This window comes from Anomalospiza imberbis, chromosome 24, assembly GCF_031753505.1.
Source record: "Anomalospiza imberbis isolate Cuckoo-Finch-1a 21T00152 chromosome 24, ASM3175350v1, whole genome shotgun sequence".
Taxonomy (NCBI): Eukaryota; Metazoa; Chordata; class Aves; order Passeriformes; family Viduidae; genus Anomalospiza; species Anomalospiza imberbis.
The window spans coordinates 2,222,406-2,241,820 of record NC_089704.1 but is presented as its reverse complement, the minus strand read 5'-3'; the positions used below and the strand labels follow the sequence as shown (position 1 = coordinate 2,241,820).

The window sequence follows — 19,415 nt, the reverse complement described above, 5'->3', positions numbered from 1 at the left end:
CTCTCCCTTCTGCTCTTTACGGAGGGTTTTCTTCAGTGTTGCTTCCAGCACTGGGGGTGTTTATGGGGCTGCTGTGCTTCAGGGAGTGTTCAGATATGCACTGCCCTTCAGAAAAAATCATTTGTTATAGTTAATTTGGATTTCATTAGGGCGTAATGCTTCCTGGAATAAAAGTGAGAGAGAAAAGCTGTCATTTTGTGTAATAAACCTGAATATTTCAAACAACCAGTCACTTGACAGGTAAACTTTGTGTTGAACTAGTAAAAAACTAGCACTTAGCCAAATTTGGTTGTGACAAACCTACTGATTGTGGTGTGCCTTCCAGTCTCTTATTTCTGTCAAATGAGGAGACAAGGGAGTGGTTTCCAGGGACAGGAGGGAGCACAGTGGGGTGGGAGGCATGGTTTGGGCGAGAGTGGAGAGGAGGCACTCTCCACTTTGGCTGCTTTTGTGTAATGCACCCCTGATTTTACCTTGGAGGGAAGGAAAAATAATGTGTGGGGGCCAACAGATAGGAGAGTTTTGTTATTTTTGTCTTTTTGACTCTTTCACGGATTCAGAGGAGTAGTGCTACCAAAACAATCTTGAGCCATACTGCTTTGCTGTGCCATTTTTCCTGATATTTCTTCCACATGCCATCACCAGAAAGGGCTTGGAGGTTTTTGCTTTTGTGACTAATTTGGGAAGCTGGCTTGAGTAGTCTTCTTCACGTGTGTTTTTCCTGACTTCTTGTTGATACGCTTGCAGAGCTTCTGAAAGTAGAGGCTCAAATGCTGTGGGTAGCCATGGTAAAACAAGAAAAAATAGCTTTCTGGAATTAGTTTAAATTAGCAGGTTGCTGCCACGTGCAAATGAAAGTAATATATGGACATTTTTTGGCCATTTGCAGTACTTAGAAAATTTAATATTCAGTTGGGGGGTTTTGTACTGTTGTTAAAGACTATAAAACTGCAGCCTCGCTTTTTATTACACAGAGTGGGAAATGGTCATCTAACAGCTTCTCTACACTAGGAAATTCAGGAAAAACTTAACCTGAATTTGCATGGAGCAAAAGTATAAAAAAGTTACTGAGATCCCATCAGAATTATGCATGAACAGTGCCATGGAAAGCGTGGTTAAATCTGAATGTGTGCCTTAGGGCTGCAACACATCAGCCCATTCACTGTAAGCTGATTACATTCTGAGGCACTTCCCTGCATAAGGATATGATGAGGACTCAGTTCACTTGTTGCTTTTATTCTACCAAAAAAAAAAAAAACCAAAAAAACCCAAAAACAAAGAAGTGGAGATTTGTTTCATATATTGATGGCACATTTAGTAGTTTGATCACGTGTTTTTTTGGGGAATTGGTGAAAACCAAAAGTACAGGTTGCTGTGAAGTATTCCAAAACACTGTCCAGTGAAGTTCACACTTTAATTTTTATTATGAGAATGAAGGCAGTTCAATGTGGAACAAGACCTTTTCACAGTTCCTGCTCATATTGTTAAACAAGCCTCAGTTTTTAAGTGCTGTCAGAAAATTGCTTTTATGTGCTGTAAGGAATGCTAACGTGAGATTCCTGCAATGCAGAGTTTAAAGCACCAGAGGCTGGGGAAGGTGGCATTTATCTGGTTTGCTTATTCAACCATGTGAAAGCTATATTAGGCACATAAACTTTCTGCACTACACTGCAGCTTCAAAAAAGCAACAAGTTAAATCTGGGTCCTTTGAAGTAGTGAATGGTAACATTCTGTTCTCCAGAAGTGATGACTTCAAATGATCACACCAAAACTCAAAGAACTGTCATGGCTGAGGAAAACAAGGCAATTCTCCCCAGATAAATCTTATTTCAGAGTATCATTGTTGCATGAAACATGGCTTTTGTTGGAGCCAGCAAATTTCACTTACGTAGAAAGGCAGAGAGTCTTAAAAAAGGACATAGATCTTCTTTCTCTATCTGTAAATGATCTCAGGAAACATCTTACTGTTGCAGAAAAGCAGTCTGTGGCATCAGATCAGTTTACATACAGCAGGCACTGCTGTCCTGCCCTGATTATTGTAATCTCTGCTTTTAATTAGATGCTGAGTTTAAGAGCTGTTGTGCTGCTCAGTGCCCTCGATGTGTTCCCTGTCAGTTCTGGCTGCTCCAGTGTCCCTGCTGAAACATTGCCTGGTAAAGGAAGATGCTCTGAGAAGATCTAAGCACAGTTTACTTTGCAGACACGTTAAGAGACAGCTGCACAGAGAAGAAAATTGCACCAAAACCCCCTTCTTGAGACTTTCAGGAGGTTAAAATAGATATTGACAAATACCAGGCAAGAAATCAGGCATTGCAGTAGGCTGGTGTTCTGTGTGCCTTTTACTTAGCTGTAAATTTAATTTAACAGTATGGAGATCTTACTCCAAAGTCACTTTAAACTCATTAGCTTCCAGTTCACAGGTCAAGTCTGTTCTAGATCCCTAATGGATCATGCCAAATGTTAAATTCATTCTGTTAGATTTCCCATGAATTTTGTTCTGTTCCTGGGATTCCAGTTCTCAGTCATTTGTTTTTTTTGTGCTGATGATACACCTTAACCTTTTGATCAGCATTTTCTGAGCCAGTGTCTTGGCTGAAATGTCTTTGCTGAAATGACTTCTTATGGCACTCCATAGGTGAATTCTTTACTCTGTTATCCAAGTACATGAATTTCTTTCAGCTGGCTCTTTACCTTCAGTTTGTTTGTTCATCTGTGTGTTTGCACTAACAGCTCTATTTGTCATGTTAGTCAAACATTTAATGAAGTTCTCATTGTAGCTGCCATTTCCTCTTTCTCTGAAAAATACATTATCAATTCAGCTTGAGACACTTTACATCAGTAAACACAGGTGGTATCCCAATTTCTGTTTGTTTTCTTATTCTTCATTCTTTTTTTTTCAGTTTGTTTTCATTTGGCTGCATTTGTGCACTTGTATACAAACACCTGCAATCATGTATCTTTGAGAGATGAAAACAGCTCTATATTTTTTAATAATCAGACCTTGTACATTAAATATTTGAGAGATGAAATTATCATAGTGCTAATGTTGCCAAGCTTATTTGCAGGTGTGCACCACAAAGTGAGGCAGTTTTGAACAGTCCTGCCTCTTCTCCTGGTACACTGACACCTTTTCCCTGGGAATTAAAGTGTCACTATTGAATCACAGCAGCGTCTAATGGAAACACTTTTAGACTGGCTTCTAATGAAAGGAGTGGTAACATGTTTTACACACCTACAACATGACATTTAATCTGCAAGTTTTATCTGCTCCAGGAGTTGTAGCTATGCTTTAATCTTGCTGCATTAATCCAGCACACTCAGTGCCTACGTTCAGAGCTCCAGGTCAGCTCTCAGGGATTCCCAAGCGTTTGGATTACAAGCTCTTGCCAGCTCACAGCTTTTCCCATCAGTCAGGAGGGTCTGTGCTCAGCCACGGCCATTTACAGAGCTGTGCAGATGAATCTCTATTGCCCTGAAGCCAATGGGAGCTTTTAGAAGTTGAAACTTCACTATGGACAACTCACCTTCCAGCCCTGTGACATTTCTGCCGTTAAAAATGTCCCCATTTATCTGTGTATTGGTTTTCACTCTAGACCTGCTTCATGGCAGCTATGAGTCCATCAGCTGCAGTGACCACAACTCTCATTTTCCTGAGACATAACTGATGTGCAATTCCTGCCATAAAAATTAAAGGAGAGAATTGACGTAGAATTAAACTCTCCTGCCAATTTGAGGTCAGACAGGAGAAAGTCCTGCAGGCCCCTTCCTTGTAGGCCATATATATAAGGGTTGATAGGGAACAAGAATAAATCTAGAAGTGTCACTTTCATGAGGAAATGACAAGCCAGAGCTGCATGAAAGTCTGCTGCAAGTATGTGGCTGCTGGTGAAGTTAATGAATGTGGCCTTGGAATCTGTAATGATTATAGTCAGGCAGACGAGTGCTTAATTCTGCCAGATGGGAGAGCTCCACTGAGTTCCAGGACATGCCTGGGGGTTTCAAACAGGTACATCCTGCAAAAACGCTCTAGAAGATGCATCAGCCCAAATAGGTAAGTTCTGTGCTGTGTTCTGTTCTGTTATTGGAAAGTTTCTGAAGGTTTGTGGGATCCCTTTGATCAGCGGGTTTGGCTTGGTTTGGATGCACACATTCCCATCCTGTGCCGTGTGCTGGGCTTTCCTCTGCAGGCTGTAATTCTCCTATCAGCCCACACAGGCTCTCTTTAAAATCTCCTCTCACACTGTCAGAGCACAACTACTGAATTTTTACATCCAACTTCTTAATTCCCATGCAAATGACAAGTCAGGAAAACAAATAAAAATCCCTAAGACACATTGTGCTTCACCTTAAAAGTAGAAACAGCAACTCCTGAAAAAATAGTGATGGTTTAACTAATGGTTTTCAGCTCTTTCTTTGCTGTGACCTCACAGTACAGGAGCAACAGCTCTCTGATATGTTTGGTGTTGGTTTTAATATTCTAAAATAGCATTAGTAGACACATATATACCTCTTTTTCATCACAGTAGATGTTTTGGGCTTTTTTTGATTTTCATATGCTCAGACAGTCTTGTGACATGAGGAAGACTTTGGTCATCTCACTTTGGAAACTGTAAACCTTTTCTTGGAGTTTTATCATTTTGAATGAGGACAACTGAGATATTTGGAATTAAGGAAATATTTCTGATATGTTCTTGTTCCATATTGCTTTAACAGCAGCCATTGTGCTTAATATCTGTGGTGTAAAAATAAAAAAAAAAATCTGCAAAAGCACAGAGGAACAGGAAGTACATGCTAAGGTGTTGGTTGTCCATCTTTTGGCAAGGGAAGTTAAAATCAAATACCAGGAAGCTGTAGAAGTGGATTGCAAGGATGGTGCAGTGTCTGACCATGTCTCACACCTTGCTGCTGGTAAGAATTAAACAGAATGCCAGAGTAGGGGGTTTTTTGCTCTTTCTTGTATAGGAATATGCATTGAGAAGTTAATTAGATAAACTTCTTCCAAAGAGCTATCAGTGATTAAGGCATTGTTGCCAAAAGCAGAGGCTGGTTTTGAATGATAAATTGCAGGGATGATAAGTGGCTGGGAGCCTTGGCACCTCCAAGAGGAGGGGTGTGAGCTCCTGGATTCAACACTCAGCTGAAGTTCCACTCATGCAAACCAGTCTAAGATAATCTGTGCCCTTCTGCTTGAGGAAAGTCTGTTGGTACTCTTCCCTTAAAATGTGTATGTAAATGTTTTCTAATTTTATCCTTTCAGAAGTGTTCTGTTGCAGCTGACATCCCATCTCCACTGTACAATAAAACCATTCTGTAGAGCAAATTGATGGGTTTGGCACCCCACTACTTGTCTCAATGCCTTCACCAGCCCTGAGAATTAAAATGCACCTACTAGATTTGCATCATGCAAATGCATTTTTCCATGATCTGAGTCAGTTTTTTCCTATCCCCATGAAAGATTGATGTTTTTGATAGCAGTGACAGTGTGAGTCAGAGCTGTAGCTGTGAGCTGGGGCTTTGCCATGGCCGCACACATCTGCTTTCTCCTTGTGCCATGGTACAGTCAAAGCTTTTGTTTTCTGTTATTGCAGGGTTTAATTTGGGGGAAACTGCAGAGACCTGTTAGGAATACGAAACACGTATTTCATGGACACTCTGGGCCTGCCTTTTTCCTGAGTAATTATTTTGGAAGAGGAGCTGCTGGATGCTTTTCACCTTGTCCTTTGCAGATAAACACTGTTCCTGGTCTGTTGGAGGACTTAGAGTAAAGAAATACTGTGTGCTTTTGCCCTTATCTCTTTCCTGCCCTGAAGAGCTTTACCTTGGTTGCTACCAGAAATGGTGGTGGGCCCTGTCACAGCTCAGCACTTCCAGATGTGCAAATCTTCTCAGCAATCTTTTGTGAAGAGTTTCAGCCTTGGTGTGTTGACTTTGTAAACCTCAGCTCTTACAGCACTCCTGAGAAATTCACCTAAATGTTTACAAATCCATTTAAAATTGGGGAATGAGAGTAGCTTATTGTCATTTTCTGGGAGTGATAAACATTCAGAGCCTCTGATAATTATGTAGGTTATTTACATTGACCTGGATCAGTTTGAACCATGGCTGCTTCCTGGTAGTGTTTTAGTCTCCCTCCAAGGAGCTGAAGTCTGGTTCAGTAGTACTGCCTGTCACCCTTCAGCAGCAGCTTCTGCTGGGCTATACCTAACATTTAGGAAGATCTAAATTCTAGAATTTGGAAAGTCTCTTTGCAAGGAGTTTTTCAGAGGAAGAGGTGGCTGCTTATGAACCAATTTGCCACTGTAGCATCCCTGGAAAGTAAAAAAAAAAAAAAAAAGAGAAAAATTAAGTGTGGAACAAAGGAGCAGGCTGGGGGTGAGTACAAAGCACCCAACAAATGCTCTCTGTGAGCAGAGATGGTCATGAAGTCAGTGGCCTCAACAGCTCTGGCACATGAACTTGCCAACAGTGGTGTGCCAAAATCCCAATCTTTACAAAATCCATGGTCTTGTGAAGTGCAGTATTTTTGGAGTACATTGGGAAAGCACAACACACTCTTTATAATGCCTTCTGCTGTGAAGGGGAGCATTAACTGCTAACAATAAATAGGTGGGTTGTAGTATTTCAGTTTGTTAGGTGAGATTGCTCTTCCATTCCAGCTCCCAAATGGAGTTCTCTGGAGTTCCTTACCTGTTGTCAGCCACTCTTGGTGGGCAAGCAGAGATCCTCACAGGGAAGTGAGTGTTCAGTGTGCAGCTTGAGCCCTGGCCTAGAACAAAACACCTCCAAACTCTTTAAAAAAACAGAAGATGCCTGAAAATTGTTCTCTTCTGAGAAGCTGGGAGGAAAGGGACACGGGGGCAGTGTCAGTGTCCTGGGATATTTCAGTGAAATGGCTTGGACAGTCAGAGTCTGGTTCCTGAACTGAGACCAAGGACTGGGTCAGGCCCAGCACCGAGTGCTCCAGTTGTTTGCAGGCTGTGGCATCACCTCACCCCCAGTCCAGGCTGGAGCTTGGCATCTCTTTCAGGTTTAACATAACGGGGTTTGTGCAGTAGCTCCTGAACACTGGCTCCTTTGTGCACTCACAGTTTGGAATCTGCAGTCCTGGAGGAAATTGAAGTTCTCCAGCCCAGCATACTTCCCAGAATGGGTCATTTCCCTGGTCCACTCATCCACTGCAGCCAAAGGTTACAGGTTTGCATTCCAGGGATTCCAGGGCTCCAAAGTGAATGCTCCACACTGATGTCATTTTGAGCACAGAAACCTCGTGTAAAAGCCTCCTTTACATGAATACTGTCAGGCTTGGCGGTGCTGGGTTGAGGTCAAACTAGGTTCACTAACCTGAGTTAAGATATAAGATTTAAAGTAAAGTTTAGAAAGTGCTGTTGGTGAATTTGAAACTAGGATGGTGTGCTAGCTCTGGCCAGCAGTTTTGTGAAGTGAACCAGGACAAGATTCATTGTGGAGATAGTACCTTTTATTAGGCCAGCTGCTGTTGGGAAAACAGATGTGTGTTTAGATAGAGATAGAAATAGAAATAGCAGACTTGTAGTTCGTTCTGATTGAAGCAGTTGTTCTGATTCGATTATGAACTTAATTATACTTAATTATACTAACCAGTTAATTTGAGGGAGTGAGGGGTGCTGGTACCTGTGTACTGCAGCGAGATGACAGGGATAAAATGCTCCAGGTCACATGTTTATCCCCGTGGAAGATTTGTCTTTGCACTGCTGCTGTTGATGGAATGCTGCTCTAACCAGTGCCCAAGGAGTGATCGGCATTAAAAGTAAATAATAATATAAAAACCAACAAATGATCCGATTTACACCGTGGACTCACAGCTGGATTAATGTATCTGAGAGCTTAGTGAGCACCAGAGTGGGAATCTCCTAATTGTTTTCAGGACTTATGTGGCTACAAAGTGGTATAAAGTCTGTTGGTTTCAGTGTTCAGAAAAGTTGGTGTTTTCATGCTATAAATTGTCACAGATCAGGATAGAGAGGTTAAAGGTAGGCTGGTGATTTTGTGGTGCTAAAAATGACTTTTGTTTTGAAGTGATGTGACTAAGTGAGAAACTGAATGCAAACAGCTCCCTGAGTTTGATTCCCTGACTCTTCTATAATATTATTATAGATACCATGTTTCAAACCCAATATTTTAGCCATAACATTAGGCAGCAGGTGAATAAGGAGCTACATTTTGTGTACATGGAAGTAGATAGGTTGCATAAGCAATATTTTTGAATTCCAATATAGTTTCATTTCCATTCACAGTTTCATTACATTATAACATTACACTTACAGTGTACAGTTTCATCTTTGCTGTTTCTAAGCTCGGAAACTTGACACCTGTTGAATCCCAAAACAGTGTATGTGCCGTGGTAGCTGTTGCTGAAACTTGCATTTCAGTAGCCTTGAAACAGAGAGAATGAGCTGAGTTACTCCAAACTACTTAAAGGTCAGGTCTTCATTTGTGCTTCTAGGAGTTAAAAAAAAAAACCCAACTGATTTTCAAATGAATTGTACAAAGCCCTTGGTACAGTAGCACTTCCCTTCAGACTGCTTTTGGCTAACAGTGGACAAAATTGTCCTTGCTCTGAAGTGCTCATGTTTAAATTCTCACCTTGTTCAGGGATGTGTGCTGGTGATTCCTCACATGTTTTCAGGCTGGGAATGCATGCTGGAAAAACCATTCTCTCTAACTGTAAATGTGTGTGTCAAAGTTAAATACAGCCCATTAAATATGGACTGAAGTGTCCCACTGGGAATATTTTTAAAACTTGTGAAAGTGTCTTTGAATTTTGCTGTGTTTCTCGAGAGGTTTGAAATGTGTTGTGGGAGGAGGAGCCCCACTCTCTGTGATACCATCCCTGGTCCCTGCCTAGAGAATGGTTTGTGGCTCCAAAATTAACAGCTTTTCCAGCCCACTTACCACTTAGTTTAGGTGTGCACCTTGCTGTCCCCACCCCAGCATTCCCAAGGGCGTGGGTATATTTAGTTCTTGGATGTGGCATCCAGGAGCTGCTGTCAGGGACTGCCTCCGAATGGGAAATAAGACCTGCCAAAGTGCTATTTTGAAATGGTGATAATACAGAGATGATGGACTTGGGCTGAAGCTGTAATGTTGCAGCCCTTTACCCTCTCAGGTGACTGTGAATTGAGTGCAGCTATCAAAGTGCCTTGTGCCACTGAAAGGTTGGAAAGAGGATTGAACCATTGTATAACCTGGCTGTGCTTTAGCACGCTCATCTTTTCATGTGGAAAATACTTTCATACTGTTTAAATTACCTTCTAAAAATATTTGATGTTTTTACTACATCATTAACTGTAAGGAACTGATATTTTTCCTCCTCCTCAGCCCGACCCTTTGGATTTTCCTGAAAATAGCATTTTTGCATGCTCCTTGTTCACACGGAGGCCTGGGTGGGAGCCACTTGTTTGAATGGAGGTGTCAGTGCAATGAGGGTGAAAGTCATTTTACAGAAGTGATTTAACAGAGCAATATCCCACATTCGTGGCAGGAACACTGCTCCTGTAATAAATTTAAATCAATTTATTGCACATCACTGACTTCCGCTATTTTATTCTGAATTCTGTAACCAGATCAAGGTCAAGGAAGCAAAAGATGAAAGGAGAAGAGGGAAGGAAGCCAGAAGAGGGGAGAGGCAGTGAGAGGGGGGCAGCAGGACAAGGAATGGTTTAGAGCAGGGCAGCAGAATTGAGCTCTCACTTTGGGGCTGGGGGCTGAGCATTCCTTGTTCAGAAGAACAGAGAGGAAAATGGGTTTGTCTTTTGGGCCTGCAAGAACTGGGAGGATTGCTCTGAGTTTTTTCTCCTTGTTTATAACAATGTATTTATTGGTACTATTTCTAAATACCAAATTACTCCGTGGCTAGTCCTTGTGAATGTGTTGTTCTTCTTGTACTTCTGCTGAACAGAAGTACTTGTGGACTTCTGATGTGCCAAGGAACAGCTGCAGCGACCGGGATTTCAGAAGGAAGGGGATCCAAAGGCCATTTCTGAATATGCTGTTACAAGATTTTGCTGTAGTGTGTTGGTCTGAGATCAATGAAATGTGTTTTTCATTTGATTCATGCTGGAGAACAAAGAGTCTGGATATTCAGATGCCTCTTGAGGTCAATCTGTTTTCTTTCAGTGAAGGGAGTGTTTTGCTTGTGCTTAACTTCTTCCTCTGCACCAGTGTGAAATTTCATTTTAAACCCAAATGGCCCTTACAGTTTCCACCAGACTTTATATATATTATCAGGTGTTAGTTAATCTGTTCTCTTGAACAGTTAGGGTTCCTCTGTCTGCAAGGGTTTGAGTATCAAAAGTGAAAACCCAGGAACAAGAAGCAGCCAAGAGTAAATGTCTGTAGAGCCAGGTGGGCTGTGACAGCTGCTGTTTCAATGTGTCACATTTGGGGTAAGTTATTCCACACTTGCAGTTGCTCTGTGAAGCTCCACGTGAGCCATTTGCAAGCATGGAATTTTTTTTTTATATGGAAGGGAAAGAAGGATGATGTGCAGAAGCTGGCTGACTCCAGGAATGAATCAAACACACTAATGTTGTTATGTTTAACCAGTGAGATAATTCTCTATCGTGTTAATTCTATGTGGCATGTACAACACAGAAAGCTTCCATGAAGGCTTGGAAGGGGCTTAAGCAGGTAAAACACTGTGGTTTATGTTCCTTTTACAGTGAAATGTTTCTGAAATTTTTGGGGAAATCCAGGGGTCAAGCACCCCATTCTCATCAAGACCTTGCACAAAACACATGCATTTGCTCCCACATGGAGAGAACTGGTCCCCAAGAAGGCAGGTTTGTGTTTTTCAGGAGAAAGAAATTGCCCTCCTTGTTTTATTTATCACATACATAAAATCAGTTTATGTCTATTTGATTTAAACTTAAACTTTCCTTTGAGGTTTATATTGCATTGTGTTTGTGAAGGAATTTTCAATAACTTCTGATCCTAATTTAAAACTGTTAAAAGCAGCTTTAGGTAATCAATACCTGCACTACAGCAGGAAATCAGACCTATTGGCAACTGTTGTTTTATGTTTACTAGTTTGAACTCTGGCCTCTGAAAATTCATGCTGTAGTTTCTCTAAAGCTTTTCTGGTATTAAATACCTTCCCTGGGAAATTTGCTTACTCCTGCACCCGTGTTGTTGACTCAACCTGACTTTTCAATAGTCTGTCAGGTTTAAGAACTGTGAACAATGGTTTTCTGGGCCAAGAAAATAAAAATACAGGTTTCTACACAGATAACAGTTTTAAAAATGCCTTTTTTTAAGTATTAGAAACATTTTTTTGAACTGTGTTGGGAATTTGGTTTTGAGTGGGCATAGCAGGAATGTGGAGAGAGAGAGATATACCCTGTAGGTGTAGGGAAATATAGATACATAGATGTATGGAAGATGGTAGGGATAGATTGCAAATAATTTAATCTGTGATTATGAAAATTACAAGTAATGGCATTTCTGTGGAGTTGGTCCCTTGCACAGTCCGGATCTTAGAGGGACCTGGCCTCAGAGGATTCAGATGAATTTTCTTCGTACAGAGTCTTACAGTCACAAATCTGCTTGACTTTTGCTTTCAGGGATGGAAATGACAGTTTTCCTCTTTATTTCAGGATACCTTTGATCTGTCATATGTGGGAAGAACGCTAAGAGAACCATCTAAAAATGGGTGTTAAAACATTCACTCATAACTCCCCTGCTCACAGTCAGGAGATGCTGGGGAAGCTGAACATGCTCCGGAATGACGGCCACTTCTGCGACATCACCATCCGTGTCCAGGACAAGATCTTCAGGGCACACAAGGTGGTTCTGGCAGCCTGCAGCGACTTCTTCCGCTCCAAACTCGTTGGCCAAGCAGAGGACGAGAGCAAGAGCGTGTTGGACCTGCACCACGTGACGGTGACGGGGTTCATCCCCCTCCTGGAGTACGCGTACACAGCGACGCTGTCCATTAACACCGAGAACATCATCGACGTGCTGGCCGCCGCCAGCTACATGCAGATGTTCAGCGTGGCCAGCACGTGCTCGGAATTCATGAAGTCCAGCATTTTATGGAATACACCCAACAGCCAGCAGGAGAAGGTGCTGGATGCAGGACAGGAGAACAGTGCAAACTGCAATTTCACCTCCCGGGACGGCAGCCTGTCTCCCGTCTCCTCCGAGTGCAGCGTGGTGGAAAGAACCATTCCCGTTTGCCGGGAGTCTCGGAGAAAGCGCAAAAGCTACATCGTCATGTCTCCTGAGAGCCCCCTCAAGTGTAACACACAAACCAGCTCCCCACAAGTGCTCAATCCTTCCACTTCCTACCCAGAGTCCAGAAATCAGCCCGTGGACTCGTCCTTAGCTTTTCCCTGGACTTTTCCTTTTGGAATTGATCGAAGACTTCAGTCAGAAAAGGTGAAGCAGGCAGAGAACTCTAGGACTTTGGAAATGCCTGGGCCCTCCGAGTCCAGCAGGAGGATGGCGGATTATGTGACTTGTGAGAGCACCAAAGCCAGTTCTCCCCTGGTGATCGAGGAGGACGTGCGAGTCAAGGTGGAAAGGCTGAGTGACGAGGAGGTTCACGAGGAGGTGTCGCAGCCTGTGAGCGCATCCCAGAGCTCCCTGAGTGACCAGCAGACGGTCCCAGGGAGCGAGCAAGTGCAGGAGGATCTCCTGATCAGCCCTCAGTCTTCATCTATAGGTATGACCATTTCTGCAGTTACGTATCCCAGCTGGCACGTGAGCACTGGGGACTTTATTGGAGGAAATCTGCCTCGTGGGTTTTCATGCTTTACTTTTGTGAAACTCCCTTTTTTCCCCCTGATTTTTGAAATATTACACATAAACTTGGAGTTCTTTAGATAACTTTGCAGAAGGCAGCTGAGAATGGTGAGCCTGTGGTAGCCCTCTTTATTCAGCAGAGGTTGATAACTCCTTTCTGCTTCTAGTTGCCTGACTGGGGAAACTTAATTCTGCTTTCATTAGTGCCAAAAGGCACGATCTCAGCTGAGCAGCAGCATCAGAATTGAAAAGCTTGTGCCTGCAGCCACAAAGGGTTAGAATAGTGCTTTGCATCAGACATCAAATCTTGTATAATCGTGACAGAGAGCCTTTGTAAGAGGATTTGCAAAATAAGTGGTGAAACACTGTCATCTTAATGCCCCAGACAAAAATAAAACCACACAGTCATAATATTGAGAATCTTTCCATTTCTGTGGGATTTGATTCTCAGGTTGTTTCTTCAAATGCTGCTTGTTGCTGAGAGAAATCTTTTTTCCATGAAAGACAATTTGAAACCAGTCTTGGGATCTTACAGCAGGCTGTTCTTTATTAAGAGCCAATACTTAAAGGTTACTGGAACAATCCCTTTTTTCCTCTGCACAGAATGCATTGAATGGCTTTTAGTAAATCAGAAGATAGAGCTTTTGCAATATTTCTAATTTAATTATCAAATTTTTGCCCAAGTCAGCTATTTTACTCTCAAGTGGCTTGAGCCATGCTCAGCAGAGTTTGTTTACTGAAAGATTTTTAGTAACGCCTGTTCTGTTTGAAGACTGTAAGAATGGCAAATGCACTGCTCTGCTTCATTCAAATAATGTGTATGTGAGAGGCTGCCCCCGTTAAGGAATTAAATAAACTACAACACATTAAAGAGTTGTAGCCTTGTAGTCTGCATTATTCGTTTGCTTTGGTCATTGCAACACTGTGACATCCCTGGAGAAAGTGAGATCAGGCTGCTCCTCCAGAGCTGCAGTACACATTCAGTGTCAGGCTATTCACTAAAAATAAATTAAAGTATTTCCCATTTATGCTGTCTTTGCTGCTGGATTGTTGTCCAGTTTGTAGAGCTCACATGTTGATATTTTAGATTGTAGTGCTTTTTCCAAATGAAAATGTTTTCTTTATTAGAGACAAGGATGTTTACCTTTGCTGAGGAACAGACTTAATGTCTTATAGTTCAACTCTAAATCTTTAAATGTAGTTTGCCAAAATATTGCATAAATTAAAAACTAAAAGAAGCTATTTGTTTGCTGTGGAGTCACCAGGAAAAGTGGTCCTTGTTCAAAAACAGGTTTTGTTTGATTCAGTTGTTAACTCATTGCAGTCAGAACTGAAAGACTTTGCCAGGGCCGTGTGATAAGAGATGCAAATTATTTCATCAAAGTAATTATATCATCACAGACAAAATAGAACAAGAAGCATTAATGATTAGGGAATGTTAAAAATAGCATACCAAGTGATATATATCATAAATATATAAATAAATATCACACCAAGGCAGCTTAAAGAACAAACTGGGTGTAAACTCCAGGCCCCAGATGAGTAGTTTTGTGTGCATGGGGTAGAGAATCTCAGGCTTTAGTGAATTATCATTTTTAAACTTAAATATCTGTCATTGCTCTTAGTACAGCATGTTCTGCCTTAAAACAGCTGCAGAGAGAAGAAAATGTGCCAGGGCAAAATCTTTAAAGTACAAATCTGCTCTTTGTCTTTGAATATGTTTGAATTAATATTTAGTGGTCTTGGCATAATAACCATCCTCAGAATGGTTTTTATTCATGTTTTGCTATAAAGGGAAACAGTGTTCTTGCTTTTTAGCACAGTTATGATACAGCACACTTTGTAGCTAGAAAGCACTCTTTACCTCCCAAAAATGCATTATTTTATGCAGTAATGTAAGAATAGTAAATGGAGGCAGCCAGATATGTTAAAGTACAGCTTTTTGTCCCCTGAACACATTTTCCTCATATAATTGCATATATTTATCTCAGTGTTTTATAGTGCATTTACAAAAGCATTCTTGCCTCTCTCTGATATTGCAAAAATCTCTTATTCACTCTTTGGGAAATTTAGGAATTGCTCATTTGCAATTTATTATATTTGGAAGCACTTTATAATACGGAAGGAGAGGTATTATAAAGTATTATATCTGGATCAGGGACTTGATAAATAAATCATTATGGTTACAAAACAACTGTGTCTGAGAAGATATTCTCATAACTCATTAGCACTTTTGGCATTTGAGAAGGCATGAAATTAAACCTAAGAGCAGTTGGGCTTATTTTTCAGTAGACTGTCCTTTGTGGCAGCAGTCATTTAAGTATAAGGATAAATCAAAATAGTATTAACTTTTGTAACTTCATAGATTGCTTAGCTGATGAATTTCCCAAGTATAGTTTGTCACCTCTTAACAAAATTCAAAATTTTTATTTTGCTAATTGTGAAGCTGCCAGAGATGCAGTTTTCCTCTTGTCACTGGCCCCATAACATGGCATCACATTAAGACAAGAATCTCTCACTTCAGGAAAGATCTCTCATTCTTTTTGACAGAATATGCACATTTTCTGCTTCACCTTTCACATCTTTGTTCCTTCTCTTTGGTTTTCCCTTTTCTCTGACATTTGCCAGTGTACACCTAATTCTGCTTGATTTTCCTGGTGAGCTTTAGAGTCCCCAAATTCAGATTACTCCTGTTCTCTCTTAGAAAGCAGAATTATTTCACCCCAGCAGCAAGAGCAGCTCGTAGCACTGTCCTGTGCTTTGCTTGTCCTCGAGGTGGAGGTGTAGGGGGAGAAATTTCCTTCCCCACCTGTCCTCGTGTCCTACAGATTCAGTGGGGGAAATCCAGAGGCTGCTTGACCAGACTCTGGTGCTGATGAGAGATGAGCAGCAGCCCCATCAGTGAATGAAGTGTGGGCTTGTTTTGGTGCTGCATTTCCATCACATTCTGCTCCCCGAGCCCCTTGAGCTACATTTGCCCCAGCGTTGGTGAACTGAGCAGAGCTCTGGAGTGGTTTTGTTTGTGCATTTCTCTAACAAACAGGTGTTTGGTCTCTTTTGTGTTGCATTTCTGATTTCCCAGAGGGCTCTTCCTGTCTCAGCTGCTTATCAATAAATTAAGATGTTATCAATTAATATATTTATGGAAAATTTGGAATACAAAAGCCATTTAGTGTAGCAGGTTTGAACTCCTTCTTGCTCAGAAAATCCTGAAAATTTGACAAAATAGTCCCTTTAGGTGAATGTAACATTTCTGCTTTACAGTGCTAGTACTGGATGTGTTTTGAAAACTGGCTGTGTTTAACATTTCCATTTTCCAGGTGTGCCCTTTATTGAATTGTCAATTTACTGGGTAATCTGTGCAGAGAGAAGCTGATTTGGAACAAGTTGCTTCTGAGTATTCTAAATTACTTTCCCAAGGCAGTTTTATTATCTTATCACCCAGGAAGCAGTGTCTATCAGAGATTTGAGAAAGCAAGTTTGATGTGTATTTACCTGCCCCCCAGCCCTTTTTGAACAGCTTTTTGCATTCAACTGCCTTTTTTTCTTTGCCTAGGCTCAATAGATGAGGGGGTTACAGAGGGATTGCCCACACTCCAAAGCACCTCTGGCACTAACGCTCATGCAGACGATGATGATCGGTATGTACCAACCTGGTGTGCAAAGTGTTCTGCACCAAGTGCTGTGCTGTAATTAACCTCCCCAGCCTTAATCCCACAATGTTTAGTTGTTCCTACATCAAGTTCTCTGTGTTGATCAAAGTACAATCAGTGCCTGGAGGGGCAGATGCTTTAGAAGAACGTAGGTGATGAAAGTCAGAATCTGCTTACTCGTTGCTTTTTGTTTCCTATCTATTTCCAGGCAGCACTGGTGAAGAAAGTTCTTGCTGTTTCTTCATCATTGCTTTGTATTAATAAATTTTAATTAAACCTCTATGTGAAACATGCATGCTAAAGCAACAAACTGAAAACAAGGACCTAGCCCTGACTTCACCAGACCTCGCTACTGCAACCCGCAGGAGAGGCAGAGCAGCCTTAAATCTCTTCCCCCAAGCTTTCTGCCTGTAGCTTCTTACCAAGATGCTGTGTGGCACTTGCTGTAAATATTTAGCAGGCTTTTACTGCGCTGAGCTGAGTGATTTATTAAAGGAATCCCTTATAAGGGAAGGTTGGCAGAGAAAACCAAACTAAACTGGGTCTGTTTGGTCAAAGAGACATCATGGTTCTGTTAGAGCCAAGTGAGGTACCCACACATGGCACACAGGGCTGCTCTCAGCTGCTCTGATTTCCAGTTCTTAGCTCTCCCCTCTCTCAGCATGTTTTTCCAAACTGGTTTTGCAGGGGTTTGTAAGACAAGTGGGTCTGAGGAAGAAGCATGAACCTTTGGAAGTTGTTCCAGAAATTGTGTCAAGAGAAGCTCCCTATAGAGATAATAACCAAGAGCTGCATTTTCATAGCTCATAAAATCTTTCCTGTCATTTCCATCTAAAATCTGTCCCACTTCCCTGAAAAAGGGAAAATAACTGCTTAGATAAGACTTTTTGGATGACATGGAAGATATTATCTATCTGCTAACAAAGCTGAGTATAAAAATAACACTCAGCACTTAAGGGTTGAATTAATAGTAGGAGCACATGTTGCACTTGAACTAATCCAGGCTTTTAAACCTGTAATTCTGAAGTCAAGTGGCACGCATATTTTCAACAGTGGATTATTTCAGAAATTTCCTATAAAACTGCAGCGCTTCAGCACAAACTGCCTAGAAGATTCAAAAGATAAAAAATTCTTTAAACATACTGAAAATTCCCACTAAAAGATCTCTTACATGCAGAGAAGGAAAGAATATTTACCTTAGTTTATGCCCCAATTTGAAAATGATTAGTCTCAGAGTGACAGAAGTATCAGCAAAATGAACTAGAATTTGCACCTTGTTTCGATAGCTACAACTGAACTAAGAGTCATGGAGATTTTAGATTCCAGAACTACCAAGTGATTTATCTTATAAATTCAAATGAAAGTATCAAGAATTTTCTGATTCCAAGAACCAGGTAAATGTGTAAAACGTTGCTTCCAAGACCTGAGCAGCTTCCTTTCAGGGGTGTTTGTGTGTATTTGTCTTTGCAGTGCATTCAAATACACTGGGACAGCCCTTCAAGCATTACTTAAATACTCATTTCAAGCATGAGATGGGCACAGCAGCCATTAAATCTGGCCTGCTGTTAACTGTGCAGCAGTTTGGGCACAGTTTTAGGGGCATAAGAATTCTGAATAAAGTAAAACATGTTTCTCTAGCCGAATCAGAAAAAAAAAAAACCAATCAATACATTGTACAGATGGAGAAAATTTCCCTCCCAAACTGTGTGAATGTTTCATGCACCTTTAACTCCATATTGTACATTTCTTTGTTACTAGAAATTCTCAAAATATCAAAATCAGTTGTGTGCAAATTAATATTGAAAAATGTATATTGTAATAAGCATATATTACATTTCTATTTCTAAAACAAAGCAAAAGACTAGTCCCTCTAAAGGTCTCTCAATGTTACATCGGTGTCACTGTGGGAAGAATCATAAACATTTCAAAAACTAAGATGTCCTGTCTCTTGAGTTTCTGTCTTAAATAATTAACATCATTAATTTGGCCTCCTGCATAATCAGTGTTTCATAAACAGTAGGTCACATGTAATTGTTGTCAGCTTAATAGGCACACACGAGTCTGTTAAGTATTAAAATTACTGTTCCAGTGAAGTCTGATCTATTCTTTCTCTGGTATTTCACATTTGGATTGTTACACACTTTTCTAATCTTGCCTCCTTTTACAGTTAGTCTCTGTATCAGTTTGTGGCTGCACTTAAAAAGGAGTTGCTCAGTTATAAAAGTTAAAAAAGGTTTCTCTGATCCAATAGAATGAGAACCTCCACTCTAAAATAATAGTTATTTGCAAATAACTACCATTTCTAGGTTCACTGGCATTTTGGCATTCATGTTTGTCAGCGTTTAGTTCTGCATAGATAAATATGTAAATAATCTCAGGGTGAAAAGAAGAAAAAGTGCAAGTAGGATATTTCAGTGAAAACATTTGAAACCTCTCTCTCTGTGTAGCTGGTACAGAAGTTCCTGGAGATGTCAAATCTCAACTGTTAAATGCCATATTGATCACAAATGGCAAGTCGTGAAAAATTAAGTAAATGTGGGGGAAAAAGAAGCAGGGGAGAGAAAATCTAATAGTGTTTCAAATATAATCTCTTCATGGTGCTAAGTTATGTCACCAAATAGGTATTTCACCCTGCTGGCAGTGTGAGCATGGGAAAAGACAAGCCAGGCACTGATAGCTGGAGAGCCTCCTGATTCCCACTGGATCTGCTTTGATCAGCCCTCCTCATCATGAAAGATGGGTGAATTAAAGAACCAGACTTTATTTTCAATTTCTTCTATGGAGCTGTGCCCATAGCACTTCTCCAGTGGAGGAGGTGGCAGCAGCACAGGCATGGAGGGTGAGCAAGCCCGAGAGAGCTGGAAACAAAGGAGAGCTCTGGCTTCTGATTGCTGCCCTACTTTGAGTGTCTCCTGAGAAAGCTCCAGGAGCACAACGTGCCCATGCCTCCTCACAGTCCCCTAAGCAGGAGTGAGGGAG

General features: G+C 41.1%; 2 protein-coding genes across 3 annotated transcripts in view; both read left to right on the top strand.

Moving 5' to 3' along the window:
* FEZ1 (fasciculation and elongation protein zeta 1) overlaps positions 1–19,415 on the top strand; it is a 431,041-nt gene that overhangs the window by 332,476 nt on the left and 79,150 nt on the right. The window lies entirely within an intron of this gene.
* The window catches only part of ZBTB44 (zinc finger and BTB domain containing 44), a 37,299-nt gene that overhangs the window by 6,005 nt on the left and 11,879 nt on the right, over positions 1–19,415 (top strand). For both annotated transcript variants that reach the window (XM_068172171.1, XM_068172172.1), the window contains exons 2-3: positions 11,634–12,703; positions 16,340–16,424. In XM_068172171.1, coding sequence (XP_068028272.1) covers positions 11,686–12,703; positions 16,340–16,424 — 1,103 coding nt within the window. In that variant the 5' untranslated portion in view covers positions 11,634–11,685. The remainder of the gene's footprint in view (positions 1–11,633; positions 12,704–16,339; positions 16,425–19,415) is intronic.